The sequence below is a fragment of the Cyanistes caeruleus genome, chromosome 2, assembly GCF_971803275.1.
Source record: "Cyanistes caeruleus chromosome 2, bCyaCae1.hap1.1, whole genome shotgun sequence".
NCBI classification, from domain to species: domain Eukaryota; kingdom Metazoa; phylum Chordata; class Aves; order Passeriformes; family Paridae; genus Cyanistes; species Cyanistes caeruleus.
In genome coordinates, this window is record NC_141702.1 from 29,321,318 (window position 1) to 29,340,640 (window position 19,323).

General features: G+C 35.4%; 1 protein-coding gene across 5 annotated transcripts in view; it reads left to right on the forward strand.

The window, feature by feature from the left end:
* FAM135A (family with sequence similarity 135 member A) overlaps nucleotides 1-19,323 on the forward strand; it is a 79,131-nt gene that overhangs the window by 49,090 nt on the left and 10,718 nt on the right. For 3 of the 5 annotated variants that reach the window (XM_086876207.1, XM_086876208.1, XM_086876209.1), the window contains exons 10-18: nucleotides 19-96; nucleotides 2,253-2,302; nucleotides 4,052-4,207; nucleotides 9,838-9,911; nucleotides 10,202-10,356; nucleotides 10,606-12,907; nucleotides 14,891-15,051; nucleotides 16,714-16,805; nucleotides 18,872-18,969. In XM_086876207.1, the coding sequence (XP_086732333.1) occupies nucleotides 19-96; nucleotides 2,253-2,302; nucleotides 4,052-4,207; nucleotides 9,838-9,911; nucleotides 10,202-10,356; nucleotides 10,606-12,907; nucleotides 14,891-15,051; nucleotides 16,714-16,805; nucleotides 18,872-18,969 (3,166 nt within the window). The remainder of the gene's footprint in view (nucleotides 1-18; nucleotides 97-2,252; nucleotides 2,303-4,051; nucleotides 4,208-9,837; nucleotides 9,912-10,201; nucleotides 10,357-10,605; nucleotides 12,908-14,890; nucleotides 15,052-16,713; nucleotides 16,806-18,871; nucleotides 18,970-19,323) is intronic. The other 2 variants (XR_015282924.1, XM_086876210.1) reach the window with 2 other exon arrangements.

Sequence of the window (19,323 nt, forward strand, 5' to 3'; positions counted from 1 at the left end):
TACAATCCCTGTAACTAGCCAAGGCCAGCATGCAGGTCCTTTATGAACGCCTTCTCAGAAGAAAATATCCACGAGCCCAGAGATTCGCCTACCTAGGTATGTTTCCAAAGCAGGTGATATAATCCCTCAGATTTTTATTGATACTATAAAATATTATATTCTTATTAATAATATAAAATGTTACTCCATTTGTAGAAAGAAACAATTTCAATATTCAGCCATAGCGAACATATATTGAACTCTGAAGTCTGCAGAATTGAGCTACTAAATTTTAGGCTGAGTATAGATGATAAAATGAGACATCATTGCTGTTTTTTGGTTTAGCATTGTTCTACTTTATTAAACAAAAATGAGTGAAAGTTCAGTCAGTCATCAACATTTAAAAAATAGCTTAGAATTATAGGTTCATTTAATGCAACACAGACTCATGATTTTCAGATAGTTAAAGATAATTAATACCTCTTCTTTCTGAGAAATCTTTCAGATTCCTTTTGGTATCTCAACACTTAATTGTTCAAGCACTACACCTTGGCACTGAGTGCTTAGAGTGTGTTTGTCCATATCTACATGGGCCAATCCTCCCTCTGGAGAGTGCCAGTGTGGGTCTGATGCTGGACAACAGATTACAGTTTAATCTGTAATATGTACAGTTTAATAATGGCAGTTCAGTCTCACAGCAGGTCACCAGCTTAATCATCTATAAGTATGGTTTGGTTTTATTATGAAAAGGAAACCAAATTGGTTTTTATCAGAGCTGGCAAAATTGCATCTGATGTTTGCTGGGTTAACACTGCTATAGAACGTAAGTGTTTAATTTCCTTTTGTTTTGTGTTAGGTCCATTCTGTCTTCTCTTTTTTAATATAGCATTGGAATATTAATATAGTTTGGGGATTTCCATAATGATTTTACATTTCAGAGTTTTAAATTTTCTTAAGCCTGTTCTCAATTGAAGTGTGACAAACAAATAATCAGTATGGTGTCATAAGTAAAATATTTCATTTTTTCACTAATGACAAAATTTGTGTGGCCCTACCAAAACTATTATTGTAGCTTAAATTATTTTCACACATTTTCAGAAAAATTATCATGAAGTACTGCTTAGCAGAAGGTATATGTAGTTTCTGTAAACAAGTTTTGTAAACTTGTTTCTGAGATCATCATACATTTCTGCAATTTGCTTTTTTTTCTCAGAACTTTGAGTTGTGTGAGTTAATTTGTGTAGCATTAAGTTCAAACCTAAGCATGATAAATGCTGTTAGTTGAAAATCAATGCATACTTACCAAGTATAGGTGGCATAATTCAAAGAGAAGTTGAGTATACACTGTTGCTCTTCTGTAAACCTTTGTTCATTATCCATACCCTATTACTATTGTGGCTTTCAAGGCATATTTTGTTGCTGTGTGTTTTCAAGAAACATTGAACATTTTTGTCCTTTATACTGTGTAACAAAAATGAAATATGAATTCTTGTTAGAGACAATTTTAGGGTTTATGAATTGTTTCCTTATTACTTCAGATGCAGAAGGAAATTAAACATAATAACAAATTTCTATTTGATTTATCAAATCCACAAAAGTAAACAGGACTGTTTAACAATGAAAAACATCCTCATGAAGGAATGTATCTGTTTTCTTCATAAATGAGTCGTTCAAGGTTCAGATCCAGTTTAAGCTGCCATACTGTGTTAGATTGATTTGCTCTTAACATTGAACTATTGAGAGATTGCTTAAAGAACGGTTTTATTGACTGAAAAATGATTCCTCATACAACTAAAGACTTGTATTTATATTCGCGTATCTTGTAAATTAGATACCTTTAGAAAAATGATACGGGAATAAAGCTTCTCTAGAAAATCTGGTAGAAGAGGAATTGTATTACCTTGGTTTTAAAGGATGATATTGCTTCTGAATAGCAGCAGTATCAATGGATAATCTGAAAACTGTATAATCTAAACTACAGTTTAATTTTGAATGGAAAATTGCTGTCCTTGGCAAGGTGTCATGATAAGCAATCATGAGAATTGCAATTTTTTTTCCTTAATTATGTTCTGTTCTCAATCTCAGAATCAAATTGCTAAGAAGAATTTTAATGGAAGTTTATCGTTTATTTAATAACTGTGGTGCTTAATATGGCTTCAAGTTTTATTTGATTAATTCTTTTTCTTGTCTTAGAATTGTTTTGTGAGATAATTTGTTTCACTCTGCAAATTGGAAAGTACATTACTCATTGGTATGTCCTCTCATCTTTCCAGAAAACATAGATGTAGATACTCGTCTTACAGAATTGTGTGAAGAAGTCAAGGTACAGGGCTTTTTTTTCATGTATTAAATAAGTGAAATGACTATAAAAGTAGAATGTGCTGATTTTATATGCTACTTGGAAATAAACTGTTTGTTTCAGGGATGACAGCATGTATGTTTTTTGCCAGCATTTATTTCAACTCTTCCTCCAAAGAGAAGTTGTGTAACTGATGCCAAAACTGAACTGTTGATCTGGTGGCTTGGTGTGTCAGTGTAACTATAATATATCATGTAACTATATATATCATGAAACTGAAAGTTTGGAAAGCTTCATTAGTTGTATGAAAATCACTTTTTGAATTTTCTGCAGCTATAATTTGATTTTTTGGGGTTTGATGGTATCAGATAACAATGACACAAGATCAAGCAGTGGCAGGTTTTACAAAAGGAGATTCTGCAAGTCATCTCCTCATCTGAAATACTTGTTCAGATGCTGTCTCCTTTTCCTGTTTTCCCTACATTCTCAAGGAGACACTGTCTACTTTAAATGGATTAGATTTGTCTCCCCATCCTTTGTCGCAACTAGCCCCAGCTGAATAACTGATTTCTTGGTCACAGCAAAGTCTAAAGGACAGGTTTTAAAACTTCTTGAAAGATTATCCATGCTCTGCTGGCGAGTGGGCCATCTGCCCAACTTGGAAGAACATTTAACTCACTTTTAATTACTGCAGTAGTAGTACAATGGCAAGAAAATGAAATATGGCCTTTAAAAGGACATAATTTGTATAACTGGAGACAAATTCAGCACTGTTACCTCTCTATGAGCAGCTAATAATCTTACTTTACATATTAAAATAGTTCTTATATTTACATAGCTTCTCTGAATTTGTTAGTTTCTCCCATAGCTTGCTAAACATCTTCTGTTTTCTTTTTTTTCTTTTGTACAGTCCTTACCAAAAGTTTCTTTATTTATCTTATTATTGGTTAAGTTTACCATATTCCATATTCCCAATCCTTTTTTCTACTAGCTCTGTAATATTTCTAGAGTTGTCTCTTTACTATCTTTTTGTTTTAAACCCTTTTCCTCAATGCCTTATGTGCCTACAATGAATTTCTGAAAAACTGTTATTTTCTAAAATGGAAGAGCACATAAGCCTAGCTATCTACAATTGCTGTGGAACTGTATCACAGGATTATAGTATGTTGTAAAGAAAGCAAAACTTGTTTCACACCGAATTTGTCTTGGTGTGATCTGGTTCTAAGAAGCCTGCGCTATAACAATGCTTTCTGACTATGCATAAAATGTATGTAGATACATAGCATCTTATAAAGGTTATTGTGAGTATATTCTAGAATTATTCTGAAGAGATATCTTTATTAAATTCTTACGATTTTATCAAAGTTGGACTAACATAGCAAGTGTCAATTTTTGGTTTCCTGATTCCTCTTCCTTTAAGGCACATGGTATTTTTGTATGTTAGAAAATACAACAGTTGAACTAAGTTATCTTTGTCATAAATGGAATTATTGTCTTAATTTTTGGACAGGAGTCCTAATTCTAAAAAGCAATGGGATAGTATTTAATGCAACAGAAAATAATCTATTACTGTTGTAACATAAATTGATTCAGTGTCTTGGTTTGAGGACACTGTAGGACATCTAGTTTTGATACTTAGTTGAAACAGTTCTCATTTGAAAGTTGCTTTTTAAACTAAAATTCTCACTAAGATAAAGTATACTTTTTTTTTATTCTTGTCTGTACATTATGGTTTCATCAGTGAATCACGTAAATATTTTTTCCTGACTTCAGAAAATGGAAAATCCTGATGAACTGGCAGAACTTATAAATATGAATCTTGCTCAGCTTTGCTCACTTCTGATGGCTCTCTGGGGGCAGTTTCTGGAGGTCATTACCTTACAAGAGGAGGTCACAGCCTTGCTAGCACAGGAGCATCACACATTAAGAGTAAGTATTGACCCAGGGACCTTCATATGCTTACTGGGACACATTGTTATGGAAATGCATATCAAAATTCAGATTACCGTTTTTCTATTTATATTTCAGAAAGCTGGTTGGAATTGTAAAGGGAGCTGTTGCATTTCATTTGTTACCGTGTATGTAATGTATTATGTAGTTGGAATAAAATGCATAAAGCATATTATTTATGTTTATGAGCCAAGTAATTCACTGCTCTTTTGAATAAGAAATGCAGTTTAGAAGGCAAATTACAGGCTGTGGAATAACATATATTTGTGCAGACTGATGTACTTTTCTGTGGGAGCCATGTCTACTGCCCACCATACATTTTCCTTCTCTGCCGCATTTAGGCTACCTGCTTATGTCATAAACAAAGTGTATTTCTTTCTGGAGTAAGAATTTATGGCGTTAATAATTTTTGAAATGGTTCTTACATGGAATATTATAAAAGAAGTGTATGTGAAATGATCAGGCACGAGTATTTGTGTACTAACACATCTGTAGTGCTGTTGGTCTGTCTATGGGTGTGTTCAATTGCTGTGGGCTCTCTGCAAGCAGAACCACAGCAGTGCTATTCTCACAGTGAAATATAACTGAGTATCGAATAAAGCCTTACTCTTACTTGATAAGTCACATTGTTTAGTGAGGAAATCGTGGTTGTGGAAATAGCCTGTTATGGAAAATAAATGGAATCTTTCAGAAAGAACACAAGGATTATTTGTTTGATGTGCTAGCTATAAGAAAGGGATCATGTTATTGTCTGTCTATGAATCTGACTTGCCTTTCTGTGGTTTTTATTAAATACTGGAATCCCTCAGGTTAACTGGTGGAAGGTATGAAACAGAATACTATTTCATTTAACCTGCATTTGCATTCAGCTTCTGGTATGTTAGTGTTTGTACAAGTGTATATTTAGTAAAACCAAAGGAAGAATAAATTTGTTAATTTTTACTGCTCCAGAAAAGAGGCTGCTAATGATTATGTATTTATCTTCTTAAATGTGGTTCTTTTAAAATCTGTGATGTAAGTTATTCTCCTTAGCATAATAAATGCCTTAATTATGGAGTTTTCCTGCAATTGTTTTAGGAAGTATAAATCAAAGAATTTAATTATACTATGGGAATTGAGATATTAAAACTATTTCTGTGATGCTTTCCATTTCAGAAAAAAATCAAATAGGATTTCCCTTCCTCCCTATGAAAAGAAAAAAGTATAGTTTGATTTCACATCTGAATGCTCTGTGTCATTTGGAGTTGCTGTTATGCTCACTCCTTTTGTTATCTGTCACTGTGCTTTGTGGATACTCTATAATCAAGCAAGGACTGGAGAGGAGATGCAAGGCATGGGCAATCTTAAAATTACATTTTTATTTAGTGCCTGATAGCAGAAAGCAAGCAGGCTGACTCTGTAAAAATTGCATAATACAGCATTTTTATCTGAGCCAACCTGGATAGAACCAGCAATGTGTTATTACTTCATTTTTAAATGGACACTTGTTTTCTGCACTCCAAGATGATACGAGTTTGTGTGAATACTTTGCAAATATATGTAATTAAAATAAATGTAAGAAACCATTGCTCCACTGGGCTTCCTATGTGGCAGTAGAGCAGGAACTCACAATCCATAAATTCAGTAAACTTTTAAATGAAAAAGAGATGCTAAATTTCAGCCTTCTGTTTTCTAAGAGTATATTCAGTTGTTGGTTTTGGATATTGTTTTGCAGTGCTAAGTATAATAAATTGTAACTTTTATTAATAATACCTTGAGAATTAATATTCAGAGGGATTGTATAAACATACCTTGGGAAATCTACAATGATAATCATGTTCCACTGGAGCTATTATCTGCATATACCAAGTGATGCAGGCTTTCTGGTTATTTGATTTAGTTGATACTTAAAAGATGATCCACTAATACTCCTCTTTGGAGACTATATGTTGACATTTAGAGTCATGGAATTTTTTAGGTTGGAAAAGACCTTTAAGGTCATCAAGTCCAACTATCAGCTTGGCACCACCACGTTCAGCATTAAGCTAGATCCCCATGTGCTGTATCTAAACGTATTTTGAACACTCCTACAGATGGTGATTACACCACTTCCCTGGGCAGTCTGTTCCAATTCCTTACAACTCCTGTGAAAAAAAACTTCTTAATATCCAACCTAGACCTCTCCTCGTACAACTTAAGATCATTTCCTCTTGCCTTTTCACCTGGGATATGGCAGAAGAGACCAATTCCCACCTGGCTACAACCTCCTTTCAGGTAGTTGTAGAGAGTAATGATGTCTCCCCTGAGCCTCCTATTCTCCAGACTAAAGATGACTCACTAATTCTCCTCTTAAGAGACTTACCTATCCTTTCTGGAATGAGGAACCTTTTTATTTTGGAAATGGATACTTTGATGTGTTCGCTACTGGATGCTAAACCTCATTTTGTCTTTTTTTCTTGCAATATTTCCAGACTATGCTTTCCACAGGAAATTTCTCCCTGGGAAAGGTTATTAATGAACCCTTTTAGGGAGTGATTGGTCTGAGTAGTTATGATACTTATGTTAAAATACCCCCTACAAAGGCCTGTCACCTGTTTTGGGTCAAATTATTTTCACCCTCTTAGCCCTGATGCTTGTAAAACAGGTGTTTCTGCTGAAGACTTGTTCAAGTATTGAAATTATTTTAATAATTATGTTTACTTAAGTGTTTCAAAATGTAACTATTTTCAAATACTTGTAAAAGCGCAATATTAAAAACTGAGGAACACTTTAGGCAAAATTGAACATCCATCATGATCATATTGATAAGGTTTACAAATGTATTTTATTGAAAAAAATGCTCAGAGTATGTTATTTTATATTACAAATAGTGTTTCAACACTAAACTAGTTCATCTCTTTGTTCTGTAGTGACATCTTCTGGTAGGTCTGAATATATTCTTCCAAAATTATTTCTTTCAGTTTGATCAGTCCAGGATAAAATAGGAGAGCTGAAAACTAAGATCTCTGACCGCTATTTATAAATATGCAGACACACAATATGTATTCCACAGCAGTTTTTATACACAGTATACTTCTGTTTACATTGGGAGGACCATAAAAACCATGCCTGTGGGAAGTCTGTAGAGATTAGGAGTAGCAGCTGCAATTTCCTCCTGTAAAGTCCTTGTGGAGTCAGCCCAAGTCAGTGGTTCCTGCATCATTAGCAGAGCTGGCAGTCCCTCTGGCTCTGCAGAGCCTGTTTAACAGTGTCCTAGCAAGTGCCTCAGTCCTTCAGTAAGTTAAGCACCAATTAAACATAATAAACTACTGTTGGTTGGGGTTCTTTTCTCTCATTAATAAAGACTTATGTGCTTTTGGAGCTTGCTTTCAACTAGTTTTATACTGTTGCTATTCTACTTGGAGCTGTCTGGAGCTGGTAATGAGATTTTCTTCAAAAGCATTGGAATTACTTAGTTACAAATGGGATTTATTGCAAATGAAAACGTGCCTTCTGTTGGAAAGAGTGCAGTATTCTAAATATCTAGTCTCCATATAACTCCAATTACTTTATGTGGTGAAATGCTCACATCTAAATACTACCTTGCTTGCTTCCTGGGAAACAGCTGTGTGCCCTTTTCTTGACATATACCACAGATATCTACTAATTTGGCAATGTTACCTGATTGATTAGGATCTTTAATTAATTTTTAAATGGCTTAATTTAAAATGATAATGTCTTCTCCTCATGATCAATTGTTCAAAAATCTAGTTTTTAAGCAATAAAACTGTCTCTTAAGTCTATTGTATAACAGTCCCCCCTTCCTGGGGGAAAGGGTGGGGATTAGCTCTGAAAAAATACGTATTTGCAGGGTAGATGTCTGTTTAGAAAAGCCAGCTGGGAAAATGCTGCAAATTACTTGGGAACATCAATTCTAATCCCACATATGTATGTATAAACTCCTAACAACAAATTCTGAAAGAAAACAAGTTGAGTTCTGGAAAGAGTGGAAGTTGTGTTTACAAGAAACCTGCTACATTTTGTGTTTTCTTTTCACTTCAAAGCGTTTTCCTTAACTATTCAGAGATGGTGTTATGACTAAGATTAATTTCATGTAATACAGTACAATAAAGTCTGGGAGGTTGGGACAGGACTTTAAATTTCTATTGCAAGTTAGAGATTGGGGGTAAAATGTTTTTGATTTAGGACTGGATTTTTTCTTAAGCACTTTGGAAGAATCTTTTCCTCAGTTCTTCTTGTATTAAGAAAACAAGTTTAGAAGCTACAGAACCTAAAGTTAATCCAAGTGGTACTCTCTAAAAGTATACTGGGCAGTGTATCAGGAGGGAAAATGAGCTCTCATGCAAGTGGTTATCTCTGAACAAAATTAATGTGGCCCTGAAAATCTGATGTTTGCCAGTTCATGCACAAGATGTTCATAGAGCCATGCTTGTGCTCTGGGTGGGTGCAGATGCTGGCTGCAGCTCTGAGTGGGAGAGCTGAGAGAGCTGAACTAGATCTTCACACTTGTTGCCAATTTCACACTGAAAACTCCCACAGTCTGTTCAGGAAGTTCCATAATTTAAGAGGAAGACCCAGAGTATATTGAAGAAATAAAGATATAGGAGGCCAGGAAGTGCTTGGTAAATAAATTATTGATTTAGTAGACTAGCGGGCAATGCTCGTAGTGGGATAGAGGTTTTGTTTAAATTGATACAACCAAATTAACATTAACAATCAGTTGCCAACAACCATGGCACAGCACGTTCTCTTTGGTTTGCTTCTTTCTGATGCAGGTAATTTGTAAGTTAGAAAAATAAAGCTCATATTGATTGAATTAATATTTATATAGAATATTGGAAATGTGAGAAATCTCATACAACACTTTTGGGGTTTTTAGATACTACATTTTCACATTTTTACTACATTGGTTGTTTTATTTGCAGCAAATTGCTGTATAATTCACATTCTATATTTTAGCATGTATTTGAAGGTAAAACCTTGATGGTTTAACACATTCGATGGTAAAAAATATGCTCCCATGTGTTGTTAAATACCACTTCAATGTTGTATTGTTTATTGACCTCAGGCATACAATTAAGTCTTTAAGTCAGTGCTTATAATTAATGTACATTCTGTTACTGTCTTCATCATTTCCACACGAAATCTTTGTAAACAAAAGATTCTTTTGCACAGTAGTTTACTGTGGGCTAGAGAGTACTTATGGGAAGTTTGAAAACACTCCTGTATATTTTGAGACTGCAGAATATCTGATGGGTTTCTGCTTCTGAAGGTAATACTCAGGCTCATTCAGAAGTGTCAATTGAACAGCCATTTCCTTTCTTCCCATCAAAATTTCCAATAATGTTTTTTGTTTTATTGTCTGAGCCTGATTTGGATGATTGATTTATTGGAAATCAAATTTTCAGCAGGCAGTTGAGTCTAATATAATTCCCAGTCATCCAGAGCACAAATTAAAATTGTTTCGATCACTAGTCTTGTCTGTGGCACCCATCCAGAATGAACATCCAAAAAAGAAAAAACCTCTGTATTATACATACAAATGATACATTGATGCATAGGAATGCTGGTGGATTTTTAAAAATTATTTGTAAGGTAAAATAAGCTCTGCTTTCATTTGGATCTTGCAGGTGCGCAGATTTGCTGAAGCATTCTTTTGCTTTGAGCATCCTAGGCAAGCTGCTCTTGCCTTTCAAGAACTACAGTGAGTACCCTTTGTAATTCCACAGTATATAGCATGTAGTACTGTTGCTCTGTAGTTTATCTTGTGTAGAAGTAGCATTGCAAAAATACATACAAAATTCAAGAGAAACTTTTGTTCTCAATATAGATATAAAGTACTGGAAGTTATAAAAGAAGTTATTAAATAATCAAGCTATTAATAGTTAATTAGTATAAAAGCTTCTACTAAAATTAATTAAACTGTTGGTAATTTCTGTTAATGTAAAAATAAATAGTTCTGTTTTTTCACGGAGGACTGCTTCCTTTTTTCAGTGCTCAAAGTCATCTACAGGTGTGTGCAGCTATCAAAAACATTTCCTTCTGCAGTTCTCTTCCACCCCTCCCTATTGAATGCAGTGAACTAGATGGAGATATGAACTCCTTGCCTATTATCTTTGAAGATCGGTATTTAGATTCAATTACAGAAGGTAAACACACCTCATAGTACAATTTCCTTTCTGAAGAAATGAGCAAAAATTATGTAACACTTGAATATTTTTTCATAAATTTCTTGCTGTCTTTAAAGGACTATATTTATTTGAGAGGATGTGGGTTTTAGCTTCAGTTTTGAGGATGTGTAAAATTCTATAATTGCTAGTGTGTTACAGCATCACTTATCTGCATAACCTTATTGTAAACATACTTTCTCTTCCCCCTGCCCCCCTTTTCTGTGACAGATTTGGATGTACCCTGGTTGGTAGCTCAGAGTGTTCCAAGGGCAGAGTCCAGTAAACTGGATAAATCTGAAGCTGAAGAAGGTTTTGTTGCTGGTTTTACTAGCCCAGAACTGAAAACAAGACCTGCTGGTACCTCCGTTGTCTGGCATTCAGAAGCTGAAAAGATGCTAACAAAAACCTCCAAAGGGAAAAATGAAGATACAAATAAATCCAAAGCTAAGGTTGCTAAGCTCATAAAAACAATAAAAGCTGAAAACACAAAAAAAGTAGTAAAACAGAACTCAAAGGACTCTGTTGTGTTAGTAGGCTACAAATGTTTGATAAGTGCAGCACTGGAAAATGCCTGTAGAAGGTTAGATGGTGAGCCTTCATACAATGCTAACGAAGGGCTGGACCCTAGAGTAGGTGGGATTCCTTGTGATACAAAGGCCTGCATCAGGCAAATAACTCGAAGAGACCTTCCATTGTTGCCATATGATGAAATGGCTGTCAAGACTGAAGGTGACCAACCAGGTCCAAGTAGTCCTGTGCACTGTGAAAATGAGGCTATTTTTGATAGACTGACTATCTCCCAGACAGGTTCTGGAACTATTCAAGCAGATAGTGCTGTACAACACAGAGGTACACTTGAAGGTTGTCATGGAGATCAACCAGCTTCCTCAGGAGTCAGGACAACTGAGGTCAAACCAAGTAATAAGAACCTTTATGAAGAGGAGAAAGGAGTGGCTCACACTGGATCATGGGCTAAGTTTCCACAAGATGAAGTTCACAAAGAGGATTTGCTGACACCTGATGTTCAGTCTTCAGAATCTGGAAATAAACTGAAATTGGGAGAACAGGAACCCATGCTTGAAAAGGAAGAGGTCCATGAGAGAAACTGTCAGCATACCAGTGACATCCTGACAAAAATGAAAAGCAATCCACCTACTCTTCCAACAAAAGAAAACCAAATCTCTGCAAGTGGAGACATGACTAAATTACCAGATGTTAGTGTGACGTATGCCTCTTCTAGATTTTCAGATTCAGGTGTAGAAAGTGAACCAAGTTCTTTTGCAACTCACCCCAACCCTGATCACGTTTTTGAAAATGTTCATGGACAAAGTGCACACAATGGTGAGAGAGTGTTTCCTCAGCCTTTACTAAAACCTGATTGTGTAATAAAAAACACAATCGAAAGCCATTGCACTGAGAGTACAAGTGCTGTAAGTGAAATACAGTCATCCCTGACATCCATAAATTCACTGCCTTCAGATGATGACGAGCTGTCTCCTGATGAGAATTCAAAGATATCTGTTGTACCTGAATGCCAGCTAAGTGACAGCAAAACAGTATTGGATCTAGGAGCAATTGACTTGCCAAAATGTGATGATAGTAAAACATCAAACACCAATTTGCAGCAACAGCTTGTGTATTCAGGGCACTTAGATAACAGAACTCTATCTATACATTCCTCACTCTCAGGAAAAAAAGATCTGTTACACTCCGTTGTTTCAGATGAGGACACACCTACTGATGTGGAAAGTTATAGCCCACAAACAGGCCCTGGCACAACCTGCAAGGACTCTCAGGACTCTGAAAGGCATCCTAGAGCTACAGAAGAAATATTTAAGTTGTGTTTGGAAACAGCTTGTATGGGTGAGCCATCTGCTGGTTCAGGTTCTTCATCTGTAAATGCAGTGGTTAACAAAACAAACAAAGGAAAACATAATGAGCCTTTAGAACTAAAGAGCCCAACTGAAGAACTGTCAGTAGCTGAAAGTGAAATTGGTACAGATAATCCTTCTCCAGCTGGTAGTGCTGACATGGTAAAGCAAGGGCTTGTTGAAAACTATTTTGGCTCTCAAAGCAGCACAGGTATTTCAGATATTTGGCCTATAGATAACAGCAATCCTATTAGCCCTCAAAAGGAATCATACGAAAAACAAATTATTTGTTCTTCCCAACAAGATGAGGAAGAAGAGGAGGATCACGAAATGATTGAAAATGGATATTATGAAGAAACTGATTATAGTATATTAGATGGAGCTTGCAGTGCTCACCAGGATCATGGCTTAGCAGAAGAGAGAGCCCTGAGATCTGAAATGATTGACAATGGACATCTGCAAGACATAATGACTGTGCCGCCTGTCTGTACCCCTGGTTGTTTGTCTTTCCCTTCTTCTCTGAGAGACTCTCCCTGCAGTGTTACCTCTTCTTCAAAGAATAAATCTGATGCAATTACACAACAGCCAGGCAGCACATCCTACAGCTCAGCCTCAGCTGTTTCCTGGTATGAGAGCTCCCCAAAACCTCAAATGTTAGCGTAAGTGATTGCTTTAAAACAAGCTTTTTACTTCTAGAAATTATGTTACTATAATAGAGAAGGGGAAAAGAAGCATGGTTGGGCTGTAGAATGCCCCAGAACTGTGGCTTGTGGATTCTGCATGCCCAAGTAACAGCATGTTCTAGATGTTCAGATAAAAAGTATCTTAGCATTAAACTTCTTTTATGAGTTATCTTGTAATTTCATGTGGTTTGAAAAACAAGCAAAACAGGATTTTTCTTTGTTATGTTTAAAAAATAATCGTTCAGCTGAAGAATGATGTTGTAATGGCTACTGAGCATAAAAATGGTGTTTTATTAATTGGAAATTGTTAAAATAGCAAGCTTGAAAAAATATGCTTTGACTTGAAAAGCATAAATCAAAAAACATTGTCTAACTGGTTGTCCATTAGATTAGCTAAGTGAAGCAGATGTGTAATGCAAGCTATGGTAATAGCCTTATTTTTAAATCTTAATTCAAATATCAAAAATGTAACACCTTGAAGACCACAGTGCTCTAAATTACACTGCAGTTTGGATACCAGGAAAGCCAAATTTAGAGAAATATTAGGGATCCCAGATTGTACCTCTTCTTCTGTAAACATAAGGATTTCCCTGATAAACCCCTGCTGCTAAATGAACATGTGAAGCAGCAGCTTACGTGTTGTATTGGAAGTAAAATGTTGCTATGAGAGAAAAGAAAATTTAAAAAGAGAGGAAGAAACAAACACTGAGCAGGTGGAAAAGATATAAGACCAGATAGTTTGTGAAAAGCAGCTTGAGAACAGAAAGAAGGAGTGAGCAGTCAGGTGGAGGAAAACAAGTTAGAAGTAGCAGAAAAGTAGCTTTTGAAATACTGTACAGTGGGTACTGGTGTGGAATGGGGAAGAGGAAGAGCAGAGAATACTGAGGCTGTTCTGTAACAATAAAAGTGAACTCAGAATAAAATCAAGGACTTGGCCATGGGAAAAGAAGAGTCTCCTGGAACACAAGATAACTGTGAATCCAGAGGGTATGATCTGCTCTGTAAAGAACCACCCTTGAGTACAAATTCAAGTAGCTTCTGTTGCAGAGTGATAAGAGCAGCTGTCTGCAGTGGTTTCTGTTCAGTGTTTTCTGTTCTGCATTGAGGCCTGCCCCTGCCAGTTAGTGAGGAATGAGCTAAAGATAAAGCTGAGAAAACAGACCAAAAGGTAGAATGAGAGGAAAACAGTGAACAGGCAGAGGAGGATGGGGTACAGCATGATGCTGTAAGGGATCATGCAGAACAGATGCATTAATGAAGCATATGAAAGCATAAAGCTTTATGTGCTGCAGGGAAACTGATATGTAGTTAGGAAGGCCATACCCAAAAACTAAGGGAAGTGGAAGAAAGGGAGGAAGGAACACAAGAAGCTCTTAGAATGTGAGGATTCTCAGCTATTAAAAATGTTATAGTGTATGTCTTCATAGAATATGTAAATGATAAGAAGTCTGGATCTGGCTGTTTCAGAAACAATTCAGCCTACCACAGGAAACTTATGGTGAGACATTAAAGTACTGAACCCAGCTCTCTTCTGACCTAAGAAATAGGCTAGCAAAAATTATCAATAGTCAGTGAAAATCTTAACTTTAACTTCCAATAGGTTATAATTTCTGTATTTTTCTTATTGCCTGGAAACAAAGCTGTTGCTTGCTGAAGACCACAATAAACCCAGCATCTTCAGTGGTTTCAGAAATACTTGAGAGTTTACAAAGACAGAGGAGAAAAGAGAGTAGAGCTTGAGATAATGGTTTTTGTTACAGAGGAAAAGGAGCTGTAGGAATCTGCAGTAAAAATGTTTTGAGGAAATAGCTTATTTTGTGAAAATAGTAATTTGATATTTTCCTTCATACTAATGACATAGAATACAGAGCAAAATGACAGTAGAAAACTGTATCCTGGAAGACCCCACATTTATCTAGCAATAGTAAATGTATAAGTTGGTTTTTTTTGTTGTTCCAGTTTCCTACAGGCTAAAGAAGAATTGAGGCAACTTAAACTTCCTGGATTTATGTATAGTGATGTTTTCAAACTGGCTTCTTCAATACCTTATTTCAGTATGGAAGATGACGAGTGTTCAGAAGAAGGAGTACATCTTATAGTCTGTGTCCATGGCCTAGATGGTATGCTGGGAAATGTGATAGTGTACAAGAAAACAGTTCAGATTACCAGTGAGATTTAACTTTGGTCATTCGAACTCTGGACACCTGAAATAGGTTCACTGAAGGGAAATGGGAATCTGAAATTGTACTGCTACATTTGACAGTGTGTTCCATAAAATCTTTTAAATTAAGAATTCTATGTCTTTAATAAAACTTCCCTGCACATATATCTGTTTAATGCCATAGTTCACGTCAGGTGCATCTTCTAGTTTTTCTCTGTTGAAAGGGCATTTGCCCATATTGTGGTAATAGAATGCAGTTACTGACAAAACTTTTTTCTTTAGAATTTCTGTGTTGTCAAGGAAAATGAAATATGTGTATATTATTAGGAAAAATAAATAGTACATGTAAAATGCAGTCAAGTGTTTATAAGGTTTTAAAAGGTTAAGTCACTGAATCACGGTGTGGTTGAAGGTGAAAGGGATTACTGAAGATCGTCTTATTCAAATTCCTTGCTCAGAGCAGAGTCACCTACAGCAGATTGCCCAGGATGCAGCCTAGTTGGGTTTTTGAATATTTCCAAGGAAGAAGATTCTACTGTGGTAGAAGTGAGAAAATCTCTTTAATTGAAAGGGTTATAAAGTTTAAATAGCTTGAATGTATTCACCTACTTTTAGTTCAAAGCCTATATGCATATTAAGAAACAATATCCACTCTAGCTTTTGTGCATTTTTGAGATGCTTCTTAAATTGAGAATGTAAGGAAACATGAGAGGGCAGTAGAATAGAGTATTGGACTGCACCAACACTGCACAGGCACCTTCTTCATTTTTCAGATTCCTAATTTAAAAATTAAAATAACAACATAGTTTTTCTTGCCACATTTGGGCAACCTTTGTTGCAGCCTTTGTTAAGTACTTTTAAAAATCGGACTTGGAGGTATTCCCTCTTACTGGTGTAGATACTCTCATGCTGCTGCATGTAGAAGTGGCACAAAAGTTAACTTGACCAAGAAGCCTGTTGTTAAAAAACCATTTGTTTGCAGCCTTAGGAAAGTCTGCATAGTTAGAATTTTCTAATGAAATGACAAGTTTATACAAGCTATTTCCTATAAATGACAGATGTAAATAAAAATCCTGTTCTCTAATTAAGGCAGAAAGGCTACCCTTTCTTAAAAAGTATCCATATGACTGCTGATGTAGAAAAATCTCCAGGATGCTTAAACTAGCATTTGTTGTTTTGGGTACCAAAGTATCTAAAAGTATCTTTGTCTGCTGATAGTTCACTCTGCCTTTTCATTTTATGAAAAAACTCCTTCACTGAATTCTTTAAGCTCACTTTGAGTTCTTTAATTGGCTTTATCAAAATTAATTAGGTTTCCAAGAATGTAATGTTCACAGTGCTATGTATCAGTTGGAGGCTAAGACAAAATCAAATATGACTTCCTACATCCTTGCTTTTTTAAAACTGTTTGCATTGAATGTCATTTTCATAAACCATTTTGTCACTTAATTTGACATTATAGTTTATCTTTCAAAGTCTTACTGAATTTTAATTAGGGCTGAGAATATAATTAGCTGTGTTTAAATATAAAGCTCTGCCAGAGATTCATTTCAATATTCTGAGTGCTTTTATTGCAAGTTAATTTTACAGAATCTAACTCTTGATTGTTTTTCTTTTGAAGGTAACAGCGCAGACCTAAGATTAGTGAAGACTTACATTGAGCTAGGGCTGCCTGGAGGAAGAATTGAATTTCTTATGTCTGAAAGGAATCAGGTATTTGCCAACTAAAAAAGAATTTTTTTAAAGCTATGAACAGTACCAACCTTCAGACACATTTATATAATGGCACTATTGTGTTTACCATGTTTTGTATATTTTTATTGTATTCTCATGGAATCCATTATTTGATCTGTGGCTTGTGTCAAAGTAATTACAAAATCTTCTATGGTACTGAAGGTAAATATTTTAAGGGGCAACATTTGTTACTAACAATTTGTTGTGTGGACTGTCTCCCCTAAGTTCTCAGCATAAACAGTTTGGATTGTGGATAAAATATGCTCAGTACTAGTGGTAAAAATGGTAATAGTGAAAACTGGTGTGGCAAGGAGGGAGATGTGGGATTTCAGAAGATCTGAGAAATACTGAATTCCTGTTGCTTGCTATTTTGTCAGCATACTGCAAGATCTACATCATAACACTGAACAAATATAAAATTACCTCTTGTGTTAAACTTTTGTGAATTTTATTATTTTCTGATGAAGTAAACTTGCCAAAGCACAAAAGACCAATTTTTACTTTTTGTCTGTGTGTATGTGTGTATTATGTATTGTATTAGACATACTTCAGAGATGAACTAGAACAAAGTCTTGTCAGTGGCTCAAACAAAAGCTTCATTTAGTGCACTAGCATTTTTCTGGAAGTAACTGCTGGGATGCTTTGTCAAATAGGCTGGACAAGCACCAGCTTGGGAAGACAGGCTTTCTCTTCTCTAGCCCTATAGTTTGTGTCAGTCAGCAGCTGTGAGACTTTCTGATTTGTGGATTCTGAGACCACTGAGCCCAATAGCTGCTGACAGACTTTTCTCCTTAACATTGGCTGATTCCTTTTGATTGTTTTTACTTCTGTATCCATAGCATATAGTTGATATTAATTCTGTGGTTTGTATACATTAGTAATTCACTTGCAAACAAGGAAATTGAAATAATTTAATTACAGCTTGTTTTGGAAAAAAATTTCTCAATAATCATTCCTCATTCACTGCTTCAGTTAATCACATATTTTATAAACGAGTACAATTTCTCCTTCAGGAGGCAACTGAAGAGACTTAGTCCATTTATTATTTCTTACAATTAGATGTGAAAGTTCCTGTTCATCCATGATACTGTTCTCAGCCTGCCTGAAACTTCCTGTCATTTAAAATGGAACGATCAGAACTAGACAGGGCATTTAAGATGCATTTGCACTATGGACTGACAAAATGCTATACTGCTATTTTCTTTCCTTGCTTTCCAAACATAGCTGGATATATGCAACAGATAGATGCAATAGATATGTTGATTATTGTTCACATATACAGCTAGGGCTGGTTTTCTCTGTGTAACACTGGTTTGCATTTCTTGCCATTTTATCACAGGCATGCAGTAGTATGAGATTCTTCTGAAATTCTGATTTGTTCTATATTTGACTACCCTGGATATTTAGCTTTGTCTACAAACTGGCGTTTTATCTCTTTCTTTCCTTTCCGAGATCATTTACAAATATGCTGAACACTACAGATTTTAGCACAGATTCTTTGGAACTTGTGTTGAAAAGTTCTAGGCAGACTTTGTCTATCTCTTTTAATTTCTTACTGCTGATCATGGGAGAGAATCAGCTATGAACTGGGGATAAGGCCTTAAGAATTTTGTTTGTTTGTTTCATTTTGAATGACCAGTATTACTGTAGACTGCTGTTGCAGTAATTGTCTCATCTCTATTTCATAAGCAGTGTGATATAATTCTGAATATGCAGTTTGGTCTTCTGTTTCACTACAGATAATCTTAAGTGTAGAAAACAGCTTAGAAGTAAGGCTGGGTGTGTAATGTTAAGATTTGTTTTGGTGTTTTAGAAGAAAGTAGTCTTAAAGTAAAATGTGTATCACTTTATTCCATGTTACAGGAAAATGACATGAAAAATTTATTATAACTAGCTGTAGTGTTTTTATTCAGAGTTAATATTGATGCTTTTATTTGTGTGCTGTTGATCAAAACACTGGGGAGTAAGAATTCAGACTGAATGCAGAATGTATATTGCTGCATTAGAAAATACAGTTATTATTTTTTATTTCTTTTATTTTACAGAATGATACCTTTGCTGATTTTGATTCCATGACAGATCGTCTTTTAGATGAAATTATACAGTATATACAAATTTATAATCTACCCCTTTCAAAAATCAGGTAATATCTGTTCTATACTATTTACAGAAATAAACTTGAAACTAGAGCCCTGGGTTGTTTTAAACTGTGATGCTCAGGAGCAGGCCAAAAGAGAGATGGTAAAAAGCAGTTTGGGTCAGGGGAGGAATAGAGGAAAGGAGGACAATGGAGAGAGAGGGAATTGCCAGGTGAAAGACTGAACAATGCTGTAAGCTTATCTGTTGGTGGTTTTAGGGTAGAGATTACATTTAAGGAATTGCTTTCCTGTGCTTCCACAAATTCTGCAAAATAGAATTCTGCAGAAAAGCAGATAGTATTTTGAGAAAGTCAAAGGAACCTGTAATGGTACTATGCCACGATGAAGTTACCTTCCTT